The sequence below is a fragment of the Cherax quadricarinatus genome, chromosome 56, assembly GCF_038502225.1.
Source record: "Cherax quadricarinatus isolate ZL_2023a chromosome 56, ASM3850222v1, whole genome shotgun sequence".
Classification (NCBI taxonomy): Eukaryota; Metazoa; Arthropoda; class Malacostraca; order Decapoda; family Parastacidae; genus Cherax; species Cherax quadricarinatus.
This window is the reverse complement of record NC_091347.1, coordinates 2,424,451-2,437,951: the sequence shown is the minus strand read 5'-3', so window position 1 is coordinate 2,437,951 and position 13,501 is coordinate 2,424,451. Positions and strand designations below refer to the sequence as shown.

At 40.8% G+C, this 13,501-nt stretch overlaps 1 protein-coding gene across 2 annotated transcripts in view; it reads right to left on the bottom strand.

Moving 5' to 3' along the window:
• Positions 1–13,501, bottom strand: part of Arp2 (Actin-related protein 2) — a 93,873-nt gene that overhangs the window by 15,875 nt on the left and 64,497 nt on the right. For both annotated transcript variants that reach the window (XM_070097021.1, XM_070097022.1), the window contains one exon: positions 4,774–4,934. In XM_070097021.1, the coding sequence (XP_069953122.1) occupies positions 4,774–4,934 (161 nt within the window). The remainder of the gene's footprint in view (positions 1–4,773; positions 4,935–13,501) is intronic.

Genomic DNA, 13,501 nt, shown 5'->3' with positions numbered 1-13,501 from the left:
TCAGTTTCAACCCATTTCCATTACTAAAACCAATCAAAATCATCTCTATTTCTGTAATATACCTTCCATTCTATCAAATGAGACCAAGAAATCGCAAATTTTATTTTTTTTATTATCACACTGGCCGATTCCCACCAAGGCAGGGTGGCCCGAAAAAGTAAAACTTTCACCATCATTCACTCCATCACTGTCTTGCCAGAAGGGTGCTTTACACTACAGTTTTTAAACTGCAACATTAACACCCCTCCTTCAGAGTGCAGGCACTGTACTTCCCATCTCCAGGACTCAAGTCCGGCCTGCCGGTTTCCCTGAACCCCTTCATAAATGTTACTTTGCTCACACTCCAACAGCACGTCAAGTATTAAAAACCATTCGTCTCCATTCACTATCAAACACACTCACACACGCCTGCTGGAAGTCCAAGCCCCTCGCACACAAAACCTCCTTTACCCCCTCCCTCCAACCTTTCCTAGGCCGACCCCTACCCCGCCTTCCTTCCACTACAGACTGATACACTCTTGAAGTCATTCTGTCTCGCTCCATTCTCTCTACATGTCCGAACCACCTCAACAACCCTTCCTCAGCCCTCTGGACAACAGTTTTGGTAATCCCGCACCTCCTCCTAACTTCCAAACTACGAATTCTCTGCATTATATTCACACCACACATTGCCCTCAGACATGACATCTCCACTGCCTCCAGCCTTCTCCTCGCTGCAACATTCATCACCCATGCTTCACACCCATATAAGAGCGTTGGTAAAACTATACTCTCATACATTCCCCTCTTTGCCTCCAAGGACAAAGTTCTTTGTCTCCACAGACTCCTAAGTGCACCACTCACCCTTTTCCCCTCATCAATTCTATGATTCACCTCATCCTTCATAGACCCATCCGCTGACACGTCCACTCCCAAATATCTGAATACATTCACCTCCTCCATACTCTCTCCCTCCAATCTGATATCCAGTCTTTCATCACCTAATCCTTTTGTTATCCTCATAACCTTACTCTTTCCTGTATTCACTTTCAATTTTCTTCTTTTGCACACCCTACCAAATTCATCCACCAATCTCTGCAACTTCTCTTCAGAATCTCCCAAGAGCAACTGTGACAACTCCCACTTTATGTGTGATTCTTTATCTTTTAACTCCACACCTCTTGTCAAGACCCTCGCATTTACTTCTCTCACAACCCCATCTATAAATATATTAAACAACCACGGTGACATCACACATCCTTGTCTAAGGCCTACTTTTACTGGGAAATAATTTCCCTCTTTCCTACACACTCTAACTTGAGCCTCACTATCCTCGTAAAAACTCTTCACTGCTTTCAGTAACCTACCTCCTACACCATACACCTGCAACATCTGCCACATTGCCCCCCTATCCACCCTGTCATACGCCTTTTCCAAATCCATAAATGCCACAAAGACCTCTTTAGCCTTATCTAAATACTGTTCACTTATATGTTTCACTGTAAACACCTGATCCACACACCCACTACCTTTCCTAAAGCCTCCTTGTTCATCTGCTATCCTATTCTCTGTCTTGCTCTTAATTCTTTCAATAATAACTCTACCATACACTTTACCAGGTATACTCAACACTCTCTTTTGTCCCCTTTGCCTTTATACAAAGGAACTATGCATGCTCTCTGCCAATCCCTAGGTACCTTACCCTCTTCAATACATTTATTAAATAATTGCACCAACCACTCCAAAACTATATCCCCACCTGCTTTTAACATTTCTATCTTTATCCCATCAATCCCGGCTGCCTTACCCCTTTTCATTTTACCTACCGCCTCACGAACTTCCCCCACACTCACAACTGGCTCTTCCTCACTCCTACAAGATGTTATTCCTCCTTGCCCTATACACGAAATCACAGCCTCCCCATCTTCATCAACATTTAACAATTCCTCAAAATATTCCCTCCATCTTCCCAATACCTCCAACTCTTCATTTAATAACTCCCCTCTCCTATTTTTAACTGACAAATCCATTTGTTCTCTAGGCTTCCTTAACTTGTTAATCTCACTCCAAAACTTTTTCTTGTTTTCAACAAAATTTGTTGATAACATCTCACCCACTCTCTCATTTGCTCTCTCTTTACATTGCTTCACCACTCTCTTAACCTCTCTCTTTTTCTCCATTTACTCTTCCCTCCTTGCATCACTTCTACTTTGTAAAAACTTCTCATATGCTAACTTTTTCTCCCTTACTACTCTCTTTACATCATCATTCCACCAATCGCTCCTCTTCCCTCCCGCACCCACTTTCCTGTAACCACAAACTTCTGCTGAACACTCTAACACTACATTTTTAAACCTACCCCATACCTCTTTGACCCCATTGCCTATGCTCTCATTAGCCCATCTATCCTCCAAAAGCTTTTTATATCTTTCCCTAACTGCCTCCTCTTTTAGTTTGTAAACATTCACCTCTCTCTTCCCTGATGCTTCTATTCTCCTTGTATCCCATCTACCTTTTACTCTCAGTGTAGCTACAACTAAAAAGTGATCTGATATATCTGTGGCCCCTCTATAAACATGTACATCCTGAAGTCTACTCAACAGTCTTTTATCTACCAATACATAATCCAACAAACTACTGTCATTTCGCCCTACATCATATCTTGTATACTTATTTATCCTCTTTTTCTTAAAATATGTATTACCTATAACTAAACCCCTTTCTATACAAAGTTCAATCAAAGGGCTCCCATTATCATTTACACCTGGCACCCCAAACTTACCTACCACACCCTCTCTAAAAGTTTCTCCTACTTTAGCATTTAGGTCCCCTACCACAATTACTCTCTCACTTGGTTCAAAGGCTCCTATACATTCACTTAACATCTCCCAAAATCTCTCTCTCTCTCCTCTGCATTCCTCTCTTCTCCAGGTGCATACACGCTTATTATGACCCATTTCTCGCATCCAACCTTTACTTTAATCCACATAATTCTTGCATTTACACATTCATATTCTCTTTTCTCCTTCCATAACTGATCATTCAACATTACTGCTACCCCTTCCTTTGCTCTAACTCTCTCAGATACTCCAGACTTAATCCCATTTATTTCCCCCCACCGAAACTTCCCTACCCCCTTCAGCTTTGTTTCGCTTAGGGCCAGGACATCCAACTTCTTTTCATTCATAACATCAGCAATCATTTGTTTCTTGTCATCCGCACTACATCCACGCACATTCAAGCATCCCAGTTTTATAAAGTTTTTCTTTTTCTCTTTAGTAAATGTTTACAGGAGAAGGGGTTACTAGCCCATTGCTCCCGGCATTTTAGTCGCCTCATACGACACGCATGGCTTACGGAGGAAAGATTCTTTTCCACTTCCCCATGGAGAAGAACAAGAGCTATTTAGAAAAAGGGGAAAAACCTAGATGTATGTATATATATATGCATGTGCGTGTCTGTGAAGTGTGACCAAAGTGTAAGTAGGAGTAGCAAGATATCCCTGTTATCTAGCGTGTTTATGAGACAGAAAAAGAAACCAGCAATCCTACCATCATGCAAAACAGTTTCAGGTTTCTGTTTCACAGTCATCTGGCAGGACGGTAGTACTTCCCTGGGTGGTTGCTGTCTACCAACCTACTACCTACTATAAAAAACTACAACTATAAAAAACATACGAAAAAAAACACTGCAAAGTCGCTGTTTTAATAAAAAATTACGGTCTCACTTTTTTCTCTCATTATGCACTGTGTGCTGCAGGATTTGTTTTATGTGGTGCACACATACCACATAGATGTATTCTCATATCTAGGCCCAAATTTACCGCTCACAGCTTATCAGAGCTGAGCTCATGGCGTAGATCTACGGTTTGGACCCTCAACGTATAGCCATAGATCTACGGCACAGACTCTCAAAGGGTTAATGTATTTAACATACTTAACCCTTCTGTACATATTACTAAATTTTAAGAGAGAATCTTTCATCTTTCTTTTTTGGGCCACCCTGACTTGGTGGGATACAGCTGGTTTGTTGAAAGAAGATTTAACATACCTAGGAATAATTTACTATTATTCTCGTGACAGACACACTTTACCATTGATAAAATTGGAAGTTCAGTTCTTTCATTAAAGAGCCTAACATGGATCCGAGTCTTAACCCTCAAACTATCCAAGCAGATCTACGTTGACATGCGTAGTGCTCCAAAAGTAGATCTACGTTTTTTTTACATATTTTCAAATAAAAAAAAAAACGTAGATCAAAGTAAAAAAAAAAATCTATTTTTTTTTTACATGCTTTCAAATGTTGAAAAAACGTAGATCTACGTCTGGACAGTTTAAGGGTTAAGATAAAGTGGGGTCTGGAACAACTCTTGCAATTTTCAGTGCTCTAGTGTTTCAAACAAAACAGCCAAATTCTTTAAATCAGATATTAAGGCCAAAGCAATTGCTTTTTCAAGTTTACATACATGTCACTTAGTATAAGCATCATAAAATGATAGTACGTACAGGTACTTTATTACTAATATCCCTGCAGTTACAGTACCTAAATGCTTATCATATATTTTTCCCTATTTTTCAGTTTTTCCCAGTTTTTGTAGTCATATTTTTAGTAAATTACGGCAAATGCAAAACTACCCTCTTATTACTGCCTATTCTGAGGCTGTTGCCTACTATCAAAATTTATTTGGAAGTTATATATATCTGATATTAATAATAAACTTGTCAAAAAAAAGTCAATGACTACTAAAACTGCACTCATTTTCAAATATAATACAATCAATCATATGAGTCTTACCTGATCTGAGGAAGGGTAAAGCCCTCATATACTGGACAAATGTGTGTAACACCATCACCTGAGTCAACAACAACACCAGACTGCAAGCCTTGAGCATATAATGTCAGTACAGCTTGAATGGCTACAAAAGCACCAGCAAACCCATACTTTTCAAACATCATCTGAAATTCAAGCATTACACATTAGTTGAACCAAAGACAGACTACATGCCAACTCTAAGCATGGTATTATCTCATTAATATAGAATACAGCCTCTCCTCACTTAGCAACGTACTCGTTTACCGATGACTCGGACTTACGATGGGCTCTCTGACCAGTATGCATACCTAAATAATGTATATTAGAGCTGATTTCCTCTATTCTATTTATCACAATATACAGTGGACCCCCGACATTCGATATTAATCCGTTCCTGAGAGCCATTGAATGTCAAAAATATCGAAAGTCAAATTAATTTTCCCCATAAGAAATAATGGAAATCAAATTAATCCGTGCAAGACACCCAAAAGTATGAAAAAAAAATTTTACCACATGAAATATTAATGCAACAGAATAATTACAATAACAATAGATTAATAACAATAGAATAATTGACACTTACCTTTAATGAAGATCTGGTGATGATTGATGGGATGGGAGGAGGGGAGTGTGTGGATGGTGTTAGTGTTTAGATGGGGAATCCCCTTCCATTAGGACTTGAACTGGCAGCCTCACCATACCTTACCACACTGTGTATGCCACTACGATTCTTAAATCTTTCAAACCAACCTTTGCTGGCCTTAAATTCACTCACATCACTAGTTGCAGGCAATTTCTTTACCAAATCATCATGCACTCCGACACATGCACTCCACTTTCGTATTTTGCAATTATCTCTCTTCATTTCAATAGTCATTAGCACCTTTTTTCTCGAAGGGTTGGCACTAGAAGCTTTCTTGGGGCCCATGCTTACTTATTTTGCAGAAACAAGCACCAAAAACAGTGATAATATGGATAATATGGAATGTACCGAATGTATCCTTAGATGCGCGCACACTGGCTGGCCTGTAAGCACTGGCACACATGGTGCAGTTCAGGCCACACGTGGACACGTCTCGTACGAATCGTATCGAATGTCGGGTTTTCCATCAAATGTTGAGGTGAAATTTTTGCGTTAAAATGCATCGAATGTCGGATTTATCGAATGTCGATGCAATCGAATGTCGGGGGTCCACTCTACAGTAAACTACTGTATAAACATTTAAAAACATACTAAAAATGTTATAAATGGTGTGAGGGGTGACATTAAAGCAGTATCAAAGATAGCTGACATAAACCCACTACCATTATAGCACAGTGGTACCTTGACTTATGAGTGCCCCAACTTGCGAGTTTTCCAAGTTACGAGCCATCGCTCAGTCGATTTTTTGCTTTGAGCTGCAAGCCAAAATCCGAGTTACGAGCGAGCTTCAGATAAGCTGCCACTAGTTGGTGCAGCGAACGCCACAACATCTGCCCCAGCATCCTGTGTCTCACTGCTTACCTCGCCGTGGAAGTACGTCTCTCTCATGTTGTGCCTGCATTTTGTATTTTTTGTGCAGTTATTTTTACTCCACCACTACTTCAACCACTGACTCAACCTCTGCTTCACCCACTGCCTCCACCATGGAAGGTAATGTTCACTCGAGGATAAACAAAACCACACTGACTCACGATGCCTGTGTGGGCAGACGCGCAGGTGAACAGGTCTGGTACATGGGCCAAAACAAGGGGCACAGTGCAAAACTCAGGACAAAATTTAGCTGTAAAAAGTTCTCAAAACTTGAAGTGGCCAAAGCTAGAGGCGGCCAAAACTCGGGGTTCCACTGTAAGTGCAAAGGATAGTACTGCCAAGAAGAAGAGGGTGAAGTCCATTGAATAAAAGCATGAAATTATAAAAAAACACGAGTGAGGTGTGCATGTAGTCAACTTGGCGAGGCAGTATGAGCGTAGTACTTCTACAATATGTACCATACTAAAGCAGGAGTTTTATTCTGTTTTTATACAATGTTTTTATGTTTTTATACAATATTTCTTATTTATAAATAATTTTTATTTAAAAACACGTAACAAAAAAAAATTGGGGTGGCTTTTTGGGGGTCTGAAATGGATTAATGGCATTTCAATAAATTTCACCGAGGAAAATTGATTTGATATACAGTAGATCATCATTTAACCCTCTGACTGTTGCAATCCCAAATCCTGAAGTGTCTCCTGGTGTTGCAAAATATTTAAAAAAAAAAAAAAAAAAAAAAAAACTTATGAAATGAAAGAGAATTTTTTCCCTACCTTTACCTTTGATATACCTTTGAAGAGTTTCGAAAGTTTATCTACTCTCTGAGCCCGGCCATGGGCCAGGCTCGTCTGGTGCTTGCCTGGTCAACCAGGCTGTTGCTGCTGGAGGCCCACTGCCCCACATATCCATCACAGCCTTGTTGATCTAGCACCTGGTGAAGATACTTGTCCAGTTTCCTCTTGAAGGCTTTTACACTTGTTCCAGCAGTATTTCTAATATCTTCTGGCAAGATGTTGAATAGTCTGAGACCCCGGATATTGATACAGTGTTCCCTTATTGTCCCCACCGCACCCCTGCTCCTCACTGGGTTTATTTTACACTTCCTCTCATATCTCTCACTCCAGTATGTTATGGCAGTGTGCAGATTTGGGACCAAGCCCTCGAGTACCTTCCAGGTACATATCATGTACCTCTCTCTCCTCTGCTCCAATGAGTACATGTTCAAGACTTGCAGGCATTCCCAGTAGTTTAGATGCTTTACTGGTTCAATGTGAGCCATAAGCTATCTCTGTACTTGTTCTAGCTCCGATATTTCTCCTGCCTTGAACGGGATCGTCAGCACTGAGCAATATTCTAAGTGAGGGAACACTAGCGATTTGAAGAGTGTCACCATAGGCATTATTTCTCTTGTTTTGAAAGTTCTCAATACCCACCCCATCATCTTCCTGGCTTTCGTGATCTTTGTCTTGTTATGGTCTTTAAAAGAAAGGTCCGCTGACATAATTATTCCTAGGTCTTTTACGTGTTTCTTACATTCTATTTGGTGACCCTCTTGAGTTTTGTATATAGTGCTCCTTTTGAGTTCTTCATTCTTTCCATACCTAAAGCAGCTGGAACTTCACCACTGAACGTCATGTTGTTCTCCACTGCCCACTGGAAAACCCTGTTTACGTCTTCCTGTGCTTTTTCAGTGTCCTCTACCATACTGACTTTCATGCTTATTTTAGTGTCATCTGCAAATGATGATACAAAAGTGTGCTGGGTGTTTTTGTCTATGTCTGCTATAAGGATGAGGAACAGCAGAGGTGCCAGGACAGTGCCTTGGGGCACTGAGCTTTTGACCTCGCTGATGCTGGATCTTGCCCTGTTCACTACTTTTTGTGTTGTGTGTGTTATTAAACCAAAAATCCATCTGCCTACCTTCCCCGTAATGCCCTTGGCCTTCATTTTGTGCGCTATCACCCCATGATCGCATTTGTCAAACTTTTTTTTTTTTTTTCAACAAGTCGGCCGTCTCCCACCGAGGCAGGGTGACCCAAAGAAGAAAGAAAAATCCCCAAAAAGAAAATGCTTTCATCATCATTCAACACTTTCACCACACTCACACATTATCACTGTTTTTGCAGAGGTGCTCAGAATACAACAGTTTAGAAGCATACACATATAAAGATACACAACATATCCCTCCAAACTGCCAATATCCCAAACCCCTCCTTTAAAGTGCAGGCACTGTACTTCCCATTTCCAGGACTCAAAATCTGTATAAATCACATCTGCATTTTGGTCGTCTTCCAGTGCCTCCTTAATTCTGTCATAATGGTTCAGCAGCTGTGACAGACATGATCGTCCTGCTCTAAAACCATGCTGGTTCGGGTTATGTTGGTTGTGCTGGTCCATGAAATTTGTAACCTGCCATCTCATCACTCTTTCGAAGATTTTTATGATGTGAGAGGTTAGGGCTACCAGTCTGTAATTTTTAGCTAGTGCTCTACTACCTCCCTTATGCAAAGGAGCTATGTCTGCACTCTTTAAGGCCTCCAGTACTTCACCTAGATCTAAGCTCTTTCTCCAAAGAATACTGAGGGCTCGTGCTAGTGGTACTTTGCACTTCTTTATAAATAGAGCATTCCATGAATCTGGTCCAGGTGCTGAGTGAGTGGGCATGTTTTCCATTTCTTTTTCGAAATCTATGGGATTTGTACTAATGTCAGTTAGTTGGTCTGTGCGGCCTTCTTCTGGAGTAAAAAATATTTCTGCATTTTCTACCTTGCTGTCATTTAGTGGGTTGCTGAACACCAACTTGTACTGCTCTTTTAGGATTTCACTCATTTCCTGTTCATCGTCAGTATACGAGTCTCCTCTCAGTAGTGGTCCAATTCTACAGGTAGTTCTTAGCTTGGATTTTGCGTAGGAATAGAAATATTTTCGGTTACTTGCAATATCCTGTATGGCCCTTTGTACTTCTTCTGTGAGGTATGACATCCTAAGGTTTTGCTCTAATTCAGTGATCTCTCTGCTAAGTCTATCTTTCCTCTGTTGTAGCATGTGTGTGTTTTTAAGTAGTTCAGTAACCCGTTTTCTTCTGTACCATCTCCTACTCTCTCTCTTTATATCTGATCTTCTGGGTTTCCTCAATGGTACATGTTTCATACATACTTTGTATGCTTCTGTATTCAGCTTCTCTAGGCACTGGTGGGGATTTAGGGTGCTCATGTCTGATTCCCAGGGTATGTCTGATAGCTCTTGGTTTATTTGTTCCCAGTCAATTCTATGGTTGTTAAAATTAAACTTACTGAACATCCTGATGATAATGACACCAAAAGTATGAAATTTAATGGAAAACTTACAGAATCACGCTCTCGCAAAGTTAGCGACCTCGGCGACATTTATGCATCGGTGATTTCGCCTACATTGAGCCGTATCTTCAGCCAATTCCATTGTTCCAGTCCAACAAACTTATAGCTATTTCTTTAGAATTTAATTTGTTCTATCGATTGAGTACAAGAAACTGCCCATTTACCGATTTCAACTGCCCAATAAAGCGGTCAGAATTTGGCATTTTGGCCAATTTCATTTTTTTTTTTTATCACACCGGCCGATTCCCACCAAGGCAGGGTGGCCCGAAAAAGAAAAACTTTCACCATCATTCACTCCATCACTGTCTTGCCAGAAGGGTGCTTTACACTACAGTTTTTAAACTGCAACATTAACACCCCTCCTTCAGAGTGCAGGCACTGTACTTCCCATCTCCAGGACTCAAGTCCGGCCTGCCGGTTTCCCTGAATCCCTTCATAAATGTTACTTTGCTCACACTCCAACAGCACGTCAAGTATTAAAAACCATTTGTCTCCATTCACTCCTATCAAACACGCTCACGCATGCCTGCTGGAAGTCCAAGCCCCTCGCACACAAAACCTCCTTTACCCCCTCCCTCCAACCCTTCCTAGGCCGACCCCTACCCCGCCTTCCTTCCACTACAGACTGATACACTCTTGAAGTCATTCTGTTTCGCTCCATTCTCTCTACATGTCCGAACCACCTCAACAACCCTTCCTCAGCCCTCTGGACAACAGTTTTGGTAATCCCGCACCTCCTCCTAACTTCCAAACTACGAATTCTCTGCATTATATTCACACCACACATTGCCCTCAGACATGACATCTCCACTGCCTCCAGCCTTCTCCTCGCTGCAACATTCATCACCCACGCTTCACACCCATATAAGAGCGTTGGTAAAACTATACTCTCATACATTCCCCTCTTTGCCTCCAAGGACAAAGTTCTTTGTCTCCACAGACTCCTAAGTGCACCACTCACTCTTTTTCCCTCATCAATTCTATGATTCACCTCATCTTTCATAGACCCATCCGCTGACACGTCCACTCCCAAATATCTGAATACGTTCACCTCCTCCATACTCTCTCCCTCCAATCTGATATTCAATCTTTCATCACCTAATCTTTTTGTTATCCTCATAACCTTACTCTTTCCTGTATTCACCTTTAATTTTCTTCTTATGCACACCCTACCAAATTCATCCACCAATCTCTGCAACTTCTCTTCAGAATCTCCCAAGAGCACAGTGTCATCAGCAAAGAGCAGCTGTGACAACTCCCACTTTGTGTGTGATTCTTTATCTTTTAACTCCACGCCTCTTGCCAAGACCCTCGCATTTACTTCTCTTACAACCCCATCTATAAATATATTAAACAACCACGGTGACATCACACATCCTTGTCTAAGGCCTACTTTTACTGGGAAAAAATTTCCCTCTTTCCTACATACTCTAACTTGAGCCTCACTATCCTCGTAAAAACTCTTCACTGCTTTCAGTAACCTACCTCCTACACCATACACTTGCAACATCTGCCACATTGCCCCCCTATCCACCCTGTCATACGCCTTTTCCAAATCCATAAATGCCACAAAGACCTCTTTAGCCTTATCTAAATACTGTTCACTTATATGTTTCACTGTAAACACCTGGTCCACACACCCCCTACCTTTCCTAAAGCCTCCTTGTTCATCTGCTATCCTATTCTCCGTCTTACTCTTAATTCTTTCAATTATAACTCTACCATACACTTTACCAGGTACACTCAACAGACTTATCCCCCTATAATTTTTGCACTCTCTTTTATCCCCTTTGCCTTTATACAAAGGAACTATGCATGCTCTCTGCCAATCCCTAGGTACCTTACCCTCTTCCATACATTTATTAAATAATTGCACCAACCACTCCAAAACTATATCCCCACCTGCTTTTAACATTTCTATCTTTATCCCATCAATCCCGGCTGCCTTACCCCCTTTCATTTTACCTACTGCCTCACGAACTTCCCCCACACTCACAACTGGCTCTTCCTCACTCCTACAAGATGTTATTCCTCCTTGCCCTATACACGAAACCACAGCTTCCCTATCTTCATCAACATTTAACAATTCCTCAAAATATTCCTTCCATCTTCCCAATACCTCTAACTCTCCATTTAATAACTCTCCTCTCCTATTTTTAACTGACAAATCCATTTGTTCTCTAGGCTTTCTTAACTTGTTAATCTCACTCCAAAACTTTTTCTTATTTTCAACAAAATTTGTTGATAACATCTCACCCACTCTCTCATTTGCTCTCTTTTTACATTGCTTCACCACTCTCTTAACTTCTCTCTTTTTCTCCATATACTCTTCCCTCCTTGCATCACTTCTACTTTGTAAAAACTTCTCATATGCTAACTTTTTCTCCCTTACTACTCTCTTTACATCATCATTCCACCAATCGCTCCTCTTCCCTCCTGCACCCACTTTCCTGTAACCACAAACTTCTGCTGAACACTCTAACACTACATTTTTAAACCTACCCCATACCTCTTCGACCCCATTGCCTATGCTCTCATTAGCCCATCTATCCTCCAATAGCTGTTTATATCTTACCCTAACTGCCTCCTCTTTTAGTTTATAAACCTTCACCTCTCTCTTCCCTGATGCTTCTATTCTCCTTGTATCCCATCTACCTTTTACTCTCAGTGTAGCTACAACTAGAAAGTGATCTGATATATCTGTGGCCCCTCTATAAACATGTACATCCTGAAGTCTACTCAACAGTCTTTTATCTACCAATACATAATCCAACAAACTACTGTCATTTCGCCCTACATCATATCGTGTATACTTATTTATCCTCTTTTTCTTAAAATATGTATTACCTATAACTAAACCCCTTTCTATACAAAGTTCAATCAAAGGGCTCCCATTATCATTTACACCTGGCACCCCAAACTTACCTACCACACCCTCTCTAAAAGTTTCTCCTACTTTAGCATTCAGGTCCCCTACCACAATTACTCTCTCACTTGGTTCAAAGGCTCCTATACATTCACTTAACATCTCCCAAAATCTCTCTCTCTCCTCTGCATTCCTCTCTTCTCCAGGTGCATACACGCTTATTATGACCCACTTCTCGCATCCAACCTTTACTTTAATCCACATAATTCTTGAATTTACACATTCATATTCTCTTTTCTCCTTCCATAACTGATCATTTAACATTACTGCTACCCCTTCCTTTGCTCTAACTCTCTCAGATACTCCAGATTTAATCCCATTTATTTCCCCCCACTGAAACTCTCCTACCCCCTTCAGCTTTGTTTCGCTTAGGGCCAGGACATCCAACTTCTTTTCATTCATAACATCAGCAATCATCTGTTTCTTGTCATCCGCACTACATCCACGCACATTTAAGCAACCCAGTTTTATAAAGTTTTTCTTCTTCTCTTTTTTAGTAATTGTATACAGGAGAAGGGGTTACTAGCCCATTGCTCCCGGCATTTTAGTCGCCTCATACGACACGCATGGCTTACGGAGGAAAGATTCTTTTCCACTTCCCCATGGACAATAGAAGAAATAAAAAAGAACAAGAGCTATTTAGAAAAAGGAGAAAAACCTAGATGTATGTATATATATATATGCATGTGCGTGTCTGTGAAGTGTGACCAAAGTGTAAGTAGGAGTAGCAAGATATCCCTGTTATCTTAGCGTGTTTATGAGACAGAAAAAGAAACCAGCAATCCTACCATCATGCAAAACAGTTACAGGTTTTTGTTTCACAGTCATCTGGCAGGACGGTAGTACTTCCCTGGGTGGTTGCTGTCTACCAACCTACCAATTTCATGCAAATTAAAAAATATGTCAATTTCA